Source organism: Zophobas morio, unplaced genomic scaffold, assembly GCF_036711695.1.
Source record: "Zophobas morio isolate AGI-343-1 ecotype UQ-CSIRO unplaced genomic scaffold, CSIRO_AGI_Zmor_V1 ptg000024l, whole genome shotgun sequence".
NCBI classification, from domain to species: Eukaryota; Metazoa; Arthropoda; class Insecta; order Coleoptera; family Tenebrionidae; genus Zophobas; species Zophobas morio.
The window spans coordinates 12,531,164-12,548,492 of record NW_026972129.1 but is presented as its reverse complement, the minus strand read 5'-3'; the positions used below and the strand labels follow the sequence as shown (position 1 = coordinate 12,548,492).

General features: G+C 30.9%; 1 protein-coding gene across 6 annotated transcripts in view; it reads left to right on the top strand.

Annotated features, from left to right (window-relative positions):
- Positions 1-17,329, top strand: part of LOC135134972 (uncharacterized) — a 39,272-nt gene that overhangs the window by 6,231 nt on the left and 15,712 nt on the right. For 2 of the 6 annotated variants that reach the window (XM_064063893.1, XM_064063891.1), the window contains exons 2-7: positions 4,281-4,422; positions 4,769-4,933; positions 5,610-6,266; positions 7,300-7,416; positions 7,530-7,565; positions 15,075-15,162. In XM_064063893.1, coding sequence (XP_063919963.1) covers positions 4,339-4,422; positions 4,769-4,933; positions 5,610-6,266; positions 7,300-7,416; positions 7,530-7,565; positions 15,075-15,162 — 1,147 coding nt within the window. In that variant the 5' untranslated portion in view covers positions 4,281-4,338. Of the gene's footprint in view, positions 1-4,280; positions 4,423-4,768; positions 4,934-5,609; positions 6,267-7,299; positions 7,417-7,529; positions 7,566-13,770; positions 14,028-14,339; positions 14,633-15,074; positions 15,163-17,329 lie in introns of those variants that run through there. The other 4 variants (XM_064063892.1, XM_064063894.1, XM_064063895.1 and 1 more) reach the window with 4 other exon arrangements.

Below are 17,329 nucleotides of genomic sequence, written 5' to 3'. Positions count from 1 at the left end.
CTTCAAAATTGTACATAGTAAATAGGTCTTAAATTGTATAAAATAACATAGTCCTACACATGTAGTTTACGACTCCGAATTCAGTTTTTACCCGAAACGTCCAGATTTTTGGAAAAAAAATCAAAATTATAAAACAACATTTTGAAATTTAATTTTTAATCTGCTAACCAGAATGCTTTGAAATGTTGCAGATGTTTTAAGGCTATAAAGAGCATCATAAATCTTTAGTCAAAAAATATTTGCTTATCCCCTCCAAAAACTTGATGACGTCAGCTCAAAAGTTTGTGAATAAATCATATCTAAAATGTACAAAATATGATGAGTCTGTACTTGTGATCTATCACTCCATTCATATTTTTTGGATTTGCATATACAGGGTGACTCAAAAAAATTAATAAATGCGTAAATATATTTTATTGATTTAATCAGGAACTACAAAACCGAATGCTCTGAAATCTTGCAGATGTTTTAAGGTCATAAAGAGCATAATAAATGTTTAGTCAAAATATATTTGCTTATCCCCTCCAAAAACTTGATGACGTCAGCTCGAAAGTTTGCCGAATAAATCATATCTAAAATGTACAAAATATGATGAGCCTGTACTTGTCATTTATCACTCCATTCATATTTTTTGGATTTGCATATACAGAGTGACTCAAAAAAATTAATGAATGCGTAAATATATTTTATTGATTTAATCAGGAACTACAAAACGGAATGCTCTGACATCTTGCAGATGTTTTAAGGTTATAAAGAGCATAATAAATGTTTAGTCAAAATATATTTGCTTATCCCCTCCAAAAACTTGATGACGTCAGCTCCAAAAATTTGCCGAATAAATCATATCTAAAATGTACAAAATATGATCAGTCTGTACTTGTGATCTATCACTCCATTCATATTTTTTGGATTTGCATATACAGGGTGATTCAAGAAAATAAATGAAAGCGTAAATTTATTTTACTGATTTACTCAGGAACTACAAAACCGAATGCTTCGAAATCTTGAAGACATTTTAAAATTATCATAAGCATGGTAAATTTTTGATCAAAACGTATTTGGTCGTCCCCCCTAAAAAATTTATGATGTCACCACAAAATTTAGCTGAAAAAATCCTATCTAAAATGTACAAAATATGGTGAGTCTCTTCTTGTGATTTATCATCCCATTCAAATTTTTTCGATTTGCATATACAGGGTGACTCAAAAAAATTAATGAATGCGTAAATTTATTTTATTGATTTAATCAGGAACTACAAAACCGAATGCTTTGAAATCTTGCAGATGTTTTAAGGTTATAAAGAGCATAATAAATTTTTAGTCAAAATATATTTGGTTATCTTCTACAAAAAACTGATGACGTCAGCTCAAAAGTTTGCCGAATAAATCGTATCTAAAATGTACAAAATATGATGAGTCTGTACTTGTGATTTATCATTCCATTCATATTTTTGGATTTGCATATGCAGGGTGACTCAAAAAAATTAATGAAGGCGTGAATTTATTTTATCGATTTAATCAGGAATTACAAAACCGAATGCTTTGAAATCTTGGGAATATATTAAAGTTATTATAAGCATGGTAAACTTTTGTTCAAAATGTATTTGTTCATCCCTCCGAAAAAAATTGATGACGTCACCCTTAAATTTTGCTGAATATATCCTATCTAAAATGCAAAAAATATGATGAGTTTGTACTTGTGATTTATCATTCCATTCATATTTTTTAGATTTTCTTAAGAGGTGGTTCAAAAAAATTAATGAAGTCAATTTATTTTATTGATTAAATTAAAGGCAACACTTATTATTAGTATTACACCCCAACCAACCCAATTTGGTAGACACAAAATTTGTTAAAGGAAAAACTCGGTTGAAACATAAGGGTAGCACGCTTATTTACATCGACTTTAACATTACAGACCTGCATTTGTTTTATGCGTTCACTTGATTCCGCGAATGTGAAATAGACATGTTTATAATCAACCAATTGTGAATTTCACCGTCAAGAATTAAAATAAAACCCAATGTTTTATATAATAAGCGGAAGTCGAAGCAATAAAACCGACGGTCGTTTTGTTTACAGTTTCTCTGTTTGGCTCTCACGTATGCTGTTACGCCTGTCATCTTAAATTAAGAATGTTTATACATACACGATTTTCAGTTGCCTCTGATACGTAGGTATACGTGAGTAAATTGTTTCGTTATTTTATTGATTATTACAAATCAATATTCAAACGACCCAATTCATTTTCCCGAAAATTTGAGAATATAATAATTTTATTCTTAGTATTACACTACATCTATCCCAACTGATATACGTGTCCTTGCAAAAATGTTGATGACGTCATCGCATTTTTTTTTTAAATTCCCACTACAAAAATGTAATGAGAAAAAAAACACAATAGGCATGCAGTCGTCAAGTTTCCGACAGCGAGGGAAGTACTGTCTAAACTCTTTAGACCAATTTTTTTTTTGTAATTATAGTTCTCATGTGTTATGTTATCTGTTATTAATTTGTGTTTTCTAGTATCTGCTAAGCTCTATTAGTTTTGTGTGTGAAAGTAAAATTTTATGGCTATAAAAAATGAATATCTAAACATTTTGAGCGTTGTTTAGAAAGTATATATTATAGGGGGGAAGTAAAGTTCCAAAAAATCTTAACTTTTGCCACTAAAATGACTTAAAACTTATTATTACTTTCGTTTATTTTTTGCATAAACAAATTTAACAGTATATAGACCCGGTTTATGGAACCACTTAATTACGCTATTAATGTAATCGCGCAGTGAATTCATTACGTGATGAAATTCAACCAATCGAATGAATTCATGGGTTAATGGAACATTAAATCTTATTTCGAACTAATTTAATTCACCCACTATAAACAGGCCCTATCGCTATAATATCACAAATAACTAATATTTAAATTCTACTTTGTAAACCGAAAAAAAGTTACTCAAACTAATTTAAAATTGGCCGAAATTATTTTACCGTAATAATCACCACATTAGTAGTAATTTCTAGCAAACGTTATGATAATGGATTTTCGTTCCATCAGGATTTCAGATGCCAACAACAGTACGAAATTTTTTGGAAAAACTTTGGAAAAATATAAATATAGATATTTTATATTGTGGTAGAGCTGTCAAGTATTTAATATTAATAAGGGAAACATCCCTATATTGTTCTGGTCTTGATATGTTTTTTATTATTTATAATACTGTAAACAACTGTTTCCCTTGTTTATAAAACAATTTAATTTTGTATTATTAATTATAGTTTAGTAATAATAATTTTAAAACAAAATACAAAATATCCATAAAAAGAACATAGAATCACCCTAATGGTACAAATTTGAATAAACAGAGTTGATTCGGCATAATTACAAGGATATTATAAACTTAAATGTTTTAAATTCATTGACATTTTCCAAAGAGTTTCTGTTATTATATTAATCGCCAGATTTCAGTGTAACATAAACTATCCAATACGAAAATTAAAGAACTTGACTTACTTTTCGTAACAAAACCCCAGATGAAATAAGTGGTATTGGTACAGAAAATGCATATTTCCCCTTAAGTAACCTACTGTTATAAGTATAAAAAAAGTTTGCAAATATTTAATAAAAAACATCCCTTACGGCATATTTGTCTAAAAATATATATACTAAAAATATTTATTTATACATTGCGGTTCGCTACTCAAAAATATTATGAGTAGGCAGAAATCTTCATCCAGTAAATTTTCGGCAAACAACAATTTGTCTAAACCCACCCCTGAATTTTGGGAGATTTCCAAAGTTGCTCGTTGTCTGTAATAGATTGACGGAAAGTTTTTTGTTATTTATTTTATTTGCGATATTTATCGTTTCAATTGCAAATTTATAAAGTTTAGACTGCCTTTCTAGAAAACGACGCAACGTCAAGCTATTCTGCCAGTAGTTAAAAGCTTAAAGTAATCAGATAAATGGCCAGAAAATTTATTTTACGAGTTATCTATAAAATGTTTTTAACTTTGGCAATACAAATCTGCCATGGACAGAGCAAAGCCACTACCCAGTTTTATTTACGGGCGGAGCAAGATCCAGTCTGGAAAGTTGCCAGATAGACAGTTGTAGATACATCGTAAGTGTTTTTTCGTTTGGTTAAAATGTCCGAAAAAACTATTCTTAGCAGTGTAATTAGGATTAAACCTCAAAATTATTTCCTGCAGCTTTTGAAGTCAACGCTCTCATTAGAAATGTTTTTACATTAAATCAACTTGCGATTTTTTTCAATTGCAGAAATCCCGACGCCGCGAGAGGCACTAGAACCCAAGAACGCAACTTAACATCCCACAAAATGTCTGACACACAGGTTTCGCTTGTCGGTTCTGGCAGCAGACAAGTAGAACAAGAAACTAGCGAGGAAACAACACTCTCTGAGGTAGGTCGCTACAAATCTACAATTTAGCAATGATTTGCTCAATTTCACGCTACTTCCTGGACTAACACCTTATTAATGCAGGCGGCACTTGTTTTGGCACAGGTAGTAAAAGCCAATTAAAAGGTGCGTTAATGTGTCAACCGCAAAATGCATGGTGCCGCTTGTGTATTTAAGATTCATTGCTATTTAAGCTGTTGAGGCTGTGATTTACAGGTGCCAGATGCTAGGCGATTTTATGCCGCTCTGATTATGTGTGCACTTCTTTAAGACGCCTATAACTCCAGAGGAATAATCAATTCATCAACAACTTTATGGTCTGGAACTTATTTCGTAATTTCTATTTTAGGTGTCGAAAGATCTTGGCCACACTAAAATCTCAGAGAAATCGGCAGAATTTCAAGCTACTTCCAACACTTCAATTGTAGAAGAAAGTGCCTCGAAAAACATTCAAAGTAGTTGCAGCGTCGTTCAGTCTCAATCCGTCTCACAATCAGTTTCTGAAAGTCGCAAGGTAACCACTTCTGCATTCTCTTCTTCGCAAAGTTTTTCATCAGAAGAAACGGAAGAATATGTAATTGAAGGTTAACTTAATCGTAAATGAAATTACCCCGTGCTTTCAAATGTTACCTATGAGTGGGTAATTTTACTGACATATCTTTTAAATGAATACATTAGCCCTAATAATTTAATCTATATAACATTCTAAAACACTAAATGAAAATTTTTGATCAACTTCAGTTGAAACTATTTTTTATAAAATTTTGATTTTTGAGGCATTTATAACTACAACACACTCTATAGCATGTAGCAACCATGTGATACCAGAGGAAAAGACACTAAATTAGATATTTTTGCGTAGGTAACTGAAAGTTATATAGAACTGACGCTTTTTTGGCAGTATCACTAGGATTGTTTTTGCCATCAATGTCCTTCTTAATGTATGAAGTTTTACAATAAACTGATTTTAAACTTGTCTGTTCGTTTATTTCCAGGCACTGAGCTTCAAAATGTTATTGTCACGAGCTTTTAGGCGCTCAGTTCTATATAGCTTCTCATCACTACACTTAAACAGAAACATAACGTTTTGAAGCTTCAGTTAAACCTTTCACCCACACGTAAAGTTGTAGCAAAAGGCATAAAATTATAGACGATTAAGTTACTTAACAGTTATCCATACTTCATCGTAGGACACGGAAGCCTCTTTCTCATCGGTATCTCAGTCAGACGAAAAAGTGGAAACATCAGCGTCAGAAACCTCGACAATAAGTAACTATTATAAACCTCTAGAACCCATCAAATCTTTTGAACCTGTGAAACCTTTTGAACCCCTGAAACCGTTTGAACCTTTGAAGCCGTTTGAACCCCCCAAATCTTTTGAATTGACAAGACAAGCAGAAAAGATAGTTGAACAAACACAACAAAGTGAGAATATAGCCCCAACAGAAAGCACGACATCTACTAATAACACAGAAGAAAGCACCGTTAAAGAAGAAGTAATAGTTGAAGAAGAAAAACTTGTTAATAATGGGTTTCCTCCCGATTACATACCGGTTGAAGCTTTAGAACCATTAAAACCCTTCGAACCTCTTCCTCCATTAGAACCCTTCGAAATCTCTGGCGCTGTAAACGGTCTAGGTAAAAGCTTTAATGACTCATCGCCCAAAGCAGAGATAAAAGAAGAAAGAATTAAAAATTCTCTCAAAGAAATTATTTCTGATTTAGACAACTACGCGGAAAAAGATAGAGAATTGAAAGAATCTTTTTATGAGGAAAAGAAAGCAGATGGAAACAGCACAACTTATTCGTATGAAAAAGCATTGGAATCACAATCTCATGTTAAAGAGGTTTGTTGCTGTATACTTATGTTAACATTTATAGAGATAAATGTTTTTTTTATGTAAGAAACAATAACACATTTAATTTATTATTAGGAAAATTAAGTTTAGCCAATGTTTATAAAAGCATATATTTAAATCTATCCCAGTGCATGTAAATAAATATTTTAAAGTATCGAGGACCGAAACTGTAGTAAATAGTAGTGTTTTATTTGAAAAAAAAACTTTAAAACTGGTGCACTCTTATAATTTTTTGTGTACATATGAAAAAGATTTCGAATTGTATTATTCTGCGAATTTAAGGCATAATTTTTGGAGTAAAGTCAAATCAACGCTGCTAATGCCTAAAACAATTTTTTTATAGTAAATGATAAATATTTAATTGAGATAATACTGCAAAATGGAGATTAATATTAAAAGCACGAGCTAATAACAATGCAATCGTTTTCATGGTTAAAATAATTAGGAAAACATTATGATTTATTTGATTTTTCTTAAATTTTAGGAAAATAAAAATTGTATTTAATTATTTAAATATTTTCTGCAATCTATATACATATTTTTTAACAAACATAGAAATTTAATATATTCACTAGTAACCTCTATTTGTGTTATTGTTTTTTATCCTAATATTTTTTTAATGCTACAGCCATTCAAATGTTAAAAGAGCTTTATTATATTTTTTTCGTTTATGATTTGCAAATGGTTACCTTTTATTGTTCTAATTTTACGTTCCAAACATTTGAATGTCCTATTAATAATATCACCACCATTACCTAATTTGTGCCCCAAAATAAAATAAAATAGATTAAAAAACGAAAGAACTCGAAAACCAAATAAACGTAATACTTACTAATAATCACAGTTCTTAAAGTGATGCACTATTACTTTAACGTATGCCAATATTTTCATTTTGGGGTAGCTGATGATTTCATTGTTTGTACTTATTTGTTTAACTTGTTATTGTGTTTTTACAAGTGTCAATCTTTTACACGTAACACATTAAAGCTGCATCTCGGTCGTTTGCATGTAAATGTTGTAGAAGGGAAAGCGATCCAACAAAGACAATTGGATTGCCCATTTACCTTCAGTGTTGTCCAAAGAACGTCCCCTGTCTTTGCCCCCTGAAAACCCTTTCAGTTACGTCGACTTTTCAAAGGTATAATTCTTTACACATCTATTAATTTCTTCTTAATACATTTCGCAAGCTTAGTTCCCTTAGTTTTTTCGGTTAGTGTCAATTTCATCCTCATAAATTTGAACTACTTTCAGATTACGCAAGAGCTCAGTGGTGGACAACGTTTTCAGGTAAGTCTGAGTTTTTTTAAAATAGGTGTAAATGTTAGCCATTATACATACTTAATTTCAATTCAATGTTGAAAACGTATTTTTTTTTAATGTACGTACCTACACATATAATAAAATGTTAATGTCACGTCAGGAACTGACTTTGTCTTGAGAAATGGTTTATTGCAATCGCTTTCTTGTCTATAACTTTCTTTTCACTAAAATAATTCTACATAAAATTAAAAAAAAAAATCTTCGTATTTATAACTACCAACCGTCTTTTACCCAAAGATTGTTAAATCTTAATCCTTAAATGTTTATTGGAACCATTACATGTATGATTTTATACATAATCCGGCGAGTCAAATTTGAAATATGTAATACCTCGAAATAGTACAGACATGTCAAACATTGAAGACAAACAAAAAAGTTTGGTAATAATAGATTTCGATGCAACATAATAATACGATAAATAAAGCATAAATTACGCAATATACATTGGAATATTTCTATATTTCTAGATTTTTGTAGATAGCAAAGTTATATAGTCCTAAATGGTATCAAAATTTTTATCTAGTAGGAAATATCTTATTTATTTTTTAAATAAAATTTCAACTGAAATATTTAGGTAATTAATTGTACAAATAACATCCAGTACATTTAGGTGATTTTTTTTTAAATTATGTTTATGTAAAAAAAGATTTGGTTCTTGTTTAATAGCTCTGTAAAGTATATTACTACAACTTAGAATTTTGACTTATTACTAAATAATATGGTATGATTAGTAGACAGCGGATTTCTGTCGGGCTACGTCACGATATAGGTGGGGACGCGCTGCATCGCCGGGACTCAGTAGCGGGTGATAGGTAATCACTGAATTTAATTGTCACTTGATTCCATAAATACAATTAACGATTTATTAATCAAACGGCTAAGTAAATGAGAACTGGAATTAACAGCAGAGTGCAACGAAGCAGCGTTATTCTAATCTCAAATAAACGAAGTGCAGCCGGTAACTGCAATAAATTCCCATCCCGTACGAGCCGTACCGAGTTTGGCCTTGTCTAGCCCGACAGAAATCCGCTCTCTAATGATTAGACATTTTTCTGATATTAGATGTAGGTGATTTTTACAGTAGCAACTGTAAATTTTATCTAAATTATGATACAAGAACAACAACAACAACACTTTGTTACAAATTGGTTGATTTATTTGATTGTTTAAGAAGAGCAAAAACAGTAATGGACGAAGATTGTACTTTTGTAGTATTCCAGTTACAGTATATCGTAAGGATCTATTTTGACGATAAACGACTATTTGTTCCCTATTAAGTAAATATGAAAGTATCAGGTTACACAGAAGGGTAGAAAAACCAAATAGTTTTCACTTCTTAGCGAGAATGCAAAAATAAATTTGATCAAAAGTGTATATATTATCAGTTTGCCTCTGTACTTTCAGTGTTTCAGAGACAAGCTGTGAAAGAAAAATGGCAAGAATGGTTTCGGTCGATCTATTAAGCTAATTTTGCAATATGGAAATAACATGACAACACTTCTTAATGTTATCACATAAATAATCCACCTAGGCTTTAAATTTTCTGTTGCTGTCAATGTAGATACCCAAAAATTTGGTGGAATTTTGTGTTTTGATAGAATCTGAGCAGCGGTAATCTTGTTGTATAATTAGTCAATTCCAAGATTTTTTAAGTACATAGGCAAGTCGTTATGTGGTTAATATACATCAGAAATATGAGTGGCCTTGAAAAGCTTCCTTGTGGAGTACCTCTATCGACATCAAATTTACTCTTTGCGAAATTGTTGTATCTACCTGCTAGTTGCCTGAAATGTTATCTAACTGTTCTATAATACCTAATGATTTTTTTTTTTCAACAAATTATATATTAACTGCGTTGAAGACTCAAGATAAATCGAAAAAATTGTAACTATGAACGCATTTTGATCTACTTTATTTTTAAAATATCTTTATTAAATTTATTGCATCTGTGTCCTAAACTAGAATGGTGGCACTGTGTTGTTCTTATGTAAAAGTATTTGGACTTTTTTATTTATATCCTTGCGAATATTAGTTGTACATATATTATACGTTCATTGTTTTTGTTGTAAGGTAATTAAAAGGCTAAATTTACACTGGCAGCACCTAGAAAATATTTACTTAATTAAAACGACTTTCCGGTAATTTACATTATCGCTGGACAAAGAAATGAAAAACAAACAGCATTTATATTTAACACAAACATAACAGCATTGAAAACGTTTTTTCTGACCATAAATAATCAGAAAAAAAATGCTTGACAGTTTTTTTTAGACCCTAAAAGTTAACATATAAACTAAAATAAATTAAAACCCTGCTAGCTAGTCATTCTGAACGGTTTATTTTTAGATGAATAAACTCACCTGAGGCAGCAATTTTAGTTTAAAATTTTTATTACCGCATCAATCACTTACCACACTGATAAAGTGACTTAGTGATTGCTTACAGGCTTTCAAGGGACTATAGTCACAAATGCTATAACTTGCAAACAAAAAATAAATGTAAGCTAGATAGTTATAGGTTATAGTGTTATAAAAAGGATGTATACAAATTTAATGATTTAACAAATTTAATATTGTTCGTCTTTATTATTTGGTTCAAAAGTAAAAAGTGTTTAAAAACAACTATTTAAAATATTCCGAGTTTTGTTTTTTCGAAAACCAATAAGATCTTTCTGTCCAAATAGTTGCCCATTCACGCTGTAGTGCAGTGTATTTTTTATCTTCCCTTGACATGCTGTTTCTAAACGACACAATAAAATCAGACAAATGTTAATCGCGATATACCTAACTTTTTGACTACCCGAGCGTAAGCGAACGTAGGAAGTATTGTAATCGAGTCCCTCGGCCGACTCTACTTTTACGTTTATTTTTTAATTAACTCAACACTTTTTATACAGGGTTATGATAAAGTAATGCACAAAATTCATAAAAAGCCCAGCATTTACTTTCGAAAAAAAGTACAAAAACATGTGAAGCCTTTCATTTTACTCTCTTATTTACTTTTGGCATATGTAAAAAAAATGTACATAAAATTTGTAAAAGTTATGACGTCATCAATGATCTTTTAAAATGAGACATTATAATTTTGATGGGATGATTTGATAAATCTTATTTTTCTACATATGAAAATGTAGCTTCATGAAGGGGTTGCATAACAAAAAAAAGAAGGAAATTAATAACAAACGAAACATGATAGGAACACGAAATAAAATTAAATCCAAATAACTAAAAATTAAAACAAAAATCTGTCAAAGAGAATCGCTTTTACAGTTTTTTAAGTTGGTTTAATAAAATAAAGAATACTTTTTGGTTGTAACGACAGTTTGGGTCGGAATCATAAACAGAAGACTCATTGGCGCCTACTTTTTTCACAAAAATTTTAGCAGTAAGTCAATATTTAGAACATCTTAGAACTGCAGTATTTCTGGATCTAATTGCTACGTTCCCTGATCCAGATAATCCACAAAATTTAGATCACAGGATTTGGTTCCAACAGGATGGAGCACCAGCACATTATGGCGTAAATATAAGGGTTTTTTTGGACAATAAATTTTATGGAACGTGGATTGAAATGCGTGGACCAATAGAATGGCCACCTAAGGCTCCGGATCTGACACCTCTTGATTTTTTTTATGGGGACATTTAAAAAGTCGTATTTACATAAACAGACCCGATAATTTAGACGATTTGAAACCAGGAATTTCTCATTAAATGACTCGTATACGTCCCCAGAGTATTGAAAATTTCCCCAGTCATGTCCATCATCGGCCAGGGTTTGTGTCAGATAATGGAATGGGGAACAGTTTGAACAATTTCTATAGCATAAATTTTTGCTAAAACGTATTGTTCTGTTAAATAAACAAGAATATTTATCAAAAAATCAAGTTTATTTTGTTTGTTATTAATTTTCTCAATTTATTGTTATGCAACCCCTTCACCAAACTACATTTTCACATGCAGAAAAATAAGATTCTTCAGGGAGTTAATGTTACACTACCCAACCAGTTAATAATACATAAACGAACATTAAGCGGTGTTACGTTACCTGGATGTATAGCGTAACATGAAGTCCTCGAGGAAGCTCTAATAGAGGAACGAAACGTTGACTTAAAAACGCTTTTTATTTGTCCTGGGGTCCACTCCTTCGTAAAGGAATAATATCCTCACCAATATTTTGCAATTTAACTTAAAAACTATAAAATCTGCTTCCACACTATTGTGGTAAATCGCCAATTAAAATTTCTGTTTTTTTTTTTCTCCAAAAAACTGATCTCAAAATTTTGACAGATAAGCCCTACTTAAAATGTGTAGAATATTATGCACCTATACTTATGGTTTAGCACTGCACTCATGTTGTTTCAAACTGTTTATACAGGATGTCTCAAAAAAATTATGAATGGAGCAATTTAGTTCTTGATTAAGTTAAAAACGATTTACTCCATTTTCCTTAGACTATGAAAACACGGTACCCATTTTATTTGTATTAAAATGCTTGCCAAATTTATATATTTTTCCCTACCAAAAGACTAAGATTACAAAATTTTGTAAATAATAACTCACTTGAAATATAAGCAAGAGACTGGCTTTGTTTTGTCTAAATAATTTTAGACCAATTTTTGTCACAGTTCATTAACTTGATCAGAAAGGAAAATGTTTAAAACAGAACCCCTGTTAATAAACTTAACAAATAATTATTTAAAGAAGCTTCTTTCATAACAATACCTTTAGATATAAAATTAATGAAAACAAAATCGTCACGAACTTTGTTCCAAAGTGCCAGTGACATAAAGCAGTAGGTACTACTGATGAAGATTACACATACTTGTTTTTCCAACTCTTAAAAAATTACTGAGAATATCGAGTTTAGAGCTGGAAGAGTTCTAATTGGTTCTAAACTATCGGTAGTTTGAAGAGAACTCACCAGTATGAAAAATTTTCGCATATTTTTCTACTTCAAGATCGCAATTAGAATAATTTTTTTTTATGGTTAGCGGCAGTATTGGTTGCTTCGATTCAAGTTACAGAGGATTCCAGTTTTAAAAACAACTCATATATTATAATTAGTGCTTAATTTTTCATAATTATGATTAATTGATCATGGACAACAACGTGATAATAGATTTTTCAAAAAAATAACTTTCTTTTGAGATTATTTCTTGTAGTATGAAATTTTAAAATCTCTAATTTATATTTAAAAAAGTGGTAATTTCAAGATGCTTTTAGTTATAAACATATTAAAAAAAAATTAAATTGAAACACATGATGTCAGTCTAGTTTAATAAAATTTCTTAGACTGGTCAATGATTCTTAGAATAGTGTTTTTCTGTAACTTGCGTAAAAACATCACCAAGTTCTAAAGAAATCACTTTCAAAGACGAAAGCATAGTAACAGATCAAGCAAAGTGTAAATTTTTATAATGTCTACACTTCAAACAAGCTCATAATTAAGAACTCATTCAGTGTTCACAGTACATTCGGGTATTATTTTTTATTTCTTTATTGTTTTAAAGTTAAAAACGCAAATTTTCGATTTTAAAATCATACAATTCAATGCACAATATTTTTAATTGTAGTTCTGATACTTGACGGTAGTGTAAGAAACGTGTTCAATCATTCAGGTGATTATTTACATCAAATCTTTCTCCTACAATATTACAAACTAAATAATAATCTATTAACAATATGAACTGAATTAGGAATACAAAAAATTCGCTGAGTTGCACTACTAAATTTAAGATTCGTAACTATAGTGTTGTCTAGACTTGTAATATTGGTTGCATATATCTGGAAAAATACATTTTTAAAAAGATTTATTAACCAGTAAACACACAACGCAAAAATATACTTTTATTTTAAAGTGATCAACAGTTTTATTTAGTTATTATTGTTATTTTCGAATTCTTTTAATTCTAACTTAATTACACTGCACATAGATGCAACATTTGTGACTTTTTATAACAACAAAACTTCACGATAATATGAAAAACGATCCACTGATGGATGCCAACATCCAGAATGACTGACGACAAATAGACACTTCTGTCACTTGGCTCGCACTTTTTCTAATAGGTATTTAAATTAAATAACGTTGATCGTTGATAAGCACAACAGATATTTTTGGAAGTGATCCAGATAGTTACCAAATTCGTTCTCTCTCCTGGCAGATTATTTCGAGACGTGTACTTTGTTGTAATAGTTGCAATAACAACGTCTTATCAACTCGAAATTTAGTTTAAGATGTTGCTTTTTTATCGATAGTTGGTTCGCCAAACACTAAAGTGTTGATATCTTGTGTTGTGTAAGTGCAACTTCACCTGCTGCATCCTATTCTTCAAAAATTATATCTGTTACGGCTGTTGCTTTGGCAAAGGAATCAATGAAAAAATTTTGCAGTATTTAGGACATACTAAATATACTTTCTAACTTACAAGTGCGTAACCCAATATTGCATGTGTGTAAATGTGTCAATGCGCGTAAACCAGTCGTGCAAATTAAGAGTTGCAGACGTTTATTTTTCTTTCGCGCTCTTGCAAGAAAATTTTCTTATTTATTAGTTTAGTTTGTTTTGCATTATTTTTACCTCATTTATACATGTGTATTTAAAAATACACAAACTGCTGTATTTTTAAATATTTGCATGTGTGAATCGGTGCTAAAAAAGTAATTGTGACTCGATTGTTTGGCAAATGATAATTTAACTTTATAGTATTCCTTTGCCAAAATTTAATTAATTTGTGAAAAGCAGGACAATCCGTAAGCATGCGGTTGTTAAACAAAATAGTGGACTCCCGAAGTGAGAGCATGTATTCGATGACCAAAAAGACTTCGTACAATCTGGCAAAAAGCGCCACCGCTCGATTCATACCGTCATCGGAACCCACGTCATGGCCAAAGTCAAATTTTCTTTTACAAAAATCGCACAGCACTTCGGGTGTGGTGGAATCGGAACGAGGGTTCAAACCCTCGGACAGAAAAGACCCACAAAAGAGAGAATTTCTGCAAAATCTGACCCAGAGAGTTTTCAAGGTTGGATTGGTGAGTGGCTCATCTTCAAACAATCATAAAACTGCGTCTGGCTTTAGACAGCGTTTGCGTTTAAACCACTGATCTCCCGGTTTCATAACTCCAGATTTCATTTCAGTTTCATTCAGTCCGTTCCTGAAACATTCCAAACTTGCGAGCGCGTTTTCGAATTTTTGAATTGTTTATTTTTACCGAAATAACTCATTTGTTATTTTGAATATACGCCAATAGTCGATTAGCGGTAGTTATTTTTGTATTTCTTCCGAATGTTTCTTGGGGGTGAAATTTGTTACGTTTTTGATAGTAAGCGAAGACACGTTGACGAAATGAAGTACACTATAAGCGGAAATTATTATACAAGGAAGTCGGAAAAACATGTTCGTTTTGAAGTAATTTTTTCGAGACGTGTTAAAATAAATATAAGTACTCATTTTTGGTTGGTAATTGTTCGTAGGATGAAAATGCTCCTCCACCAAAGCCCATCAATTTGGAAAAAATTTTCACGCCAGCTGATGGAGAGCAGATACTGCCGACTAGAAACAGTAAGTATTTTTATTAATTTACAATAATAATTTTAACATAACGAACAAGCCACTGTGTTTTTTGAAGCGTTTTCTGTTGTTGTCATTGTGAAACATGTCGTGCAAACACCTGTTCACTTCTGCTTTGAAAATCTAAATTTTCGCATGATGTCATTTACATGTTATGCTATATTTTAAATTGCGAAATAATGTAGCGAATATAAGAATAATAAATAAGAAATAGTTTCATGGAGCACCATCAAGATTCATACTAAAGAAAATAGAAAAAATACTAAGTTTAAAAAAAGAGAATCTGCACAAAATAAAAAGTTTCCACTGAAAAATCAAACTTTTTTGGGTTCAAATTACGATAACATTATTAAGATTCTGGTGAAGTTTATTTGTAGATTGGTTAACAAGGAAATTGTATTATTATTTCGTTGCAAAATGTTCATTCCCTAATTAAATAACAATCAATACAAAGGAGGTATAGAGACGTCTGTAAAATTGTAATACATATGTGTCAATTTTAAAATGGAAAGGGTGTTATTTTTAGCTGGTTAAGCAACTTTATGTGTGGGTGCGCAGACTGATTCTTTCTTACAAAATTTATTAATTCGCCACTGTGATATTTAAGTTGTCAGTTTTAAAAAATAAAAATAGCAACTACTTTTAATAAAAATATTATGTTTATGACGATGTGGTTAAGAAACCATTAAGTGTACGAATTACGTAATTTATTAAAAACGCGTTTAAATTCTATTCACCCTATAAGAACTTCTTTGTATTTTACATATCTCACAGGATATTATAAATAACTAATTAATCGTAGTTTAAATTAAAATAAATAAAAAAAAGAAAAAATAGTGTTAGAAAGGATTTGTGCTTGCAAAACAAAAGCTTCCTTTGTATTAAGAAAATGTTATGAAATAATGTAACAATTTTTTATAAGATAAGAGAAGTGGTGAATAATTTAAATTTGATATGTTAAAATAGATAAAACAGTTTAATTAGATCGTGTTCCCAAGAGAAGTATGAAAAATAAGTAGCAACGACGAAAACGAACAGTAGACAATGTTTAGCAATCATACGAAAAAATATAAGTATGTAATAGAAAGTTTTAGCTATACTTCCGGGTTTCTTTCAGTGAACAAAATTATAGTCTAACAAGAAAATATAAGTCTGCTGCAGGGAATATTTCAACGAATGAAAAGAAATATGTCATATTATTAGTTATTACTTGTTAAACTTGGTCTAAAGAATTTAGATCATATTTTCTCGCTTCCAGAACCGTGACCTACATGCCTGTCACGGTTTCTTCTCACCAGATTTATGTGACGGGATATTTAAATAAAGTAGCTTACGCCCGGGAAGTAAAAATATGATTGTATTTTTATAAGTATTCTCGTAGAGTTTATTTTTCAGAATTACTTAATGTATGATACTTTAATCAACCAAATTCCGCCACTGCCTTGATTCGAATGTATTATATTATGAAAACACACTCTGTTGACTCGTTTATATAGCTAGTGAACCTAGCTGTACTAAGTATTATATTTTAACAAGCGAAAGACCTTTCCTTTGGCTAAAACATGATATTAGTTATTTAACAAATAAATCCAGTTACTACATTCTCCCGATTTTTCTACTCTGCCACTTTCTAAAATAAAAATGTTGAGCGATAACTACTGACTTTAAAACTATAATTTCTCAAACCAGTATAAGAGGACGGAGATTTTAAGAAAACGGCATTTAAATTCACGTAAGATGTTTTTAATAAGTGCATGTTCGAAATTTCTATAAAAATGCTAAAACACGAACGGCCACTTTAATTTTTTCTAGAAATTTCATGACTGCTAGAGTGCGAAAAAGTAGGTCACCCATTTCCGTCTGTCCGTCTATCTGTCGTCTATCGTCTGGCGTCTGGCGTCTGTCGTATGTGTCAATATTTATTAGACAGACACTCTCTGAAACTGCCAGACCGATGATTGTGATCAAATTTTAGATGCATGGTAAAAATATCGTGTAGATGGTAAAACGCTAACCAAAATTTATTCATTCATCCCTACCAACAGTTTGATGACCCTACTTTCAAATTTACATACTTCTGTACTTATGGTTTATGAATTCGCCTTGAATTTTTTGTCCCAGGCAACCAAATTTTCGCAATAAACATACAAATTGCATC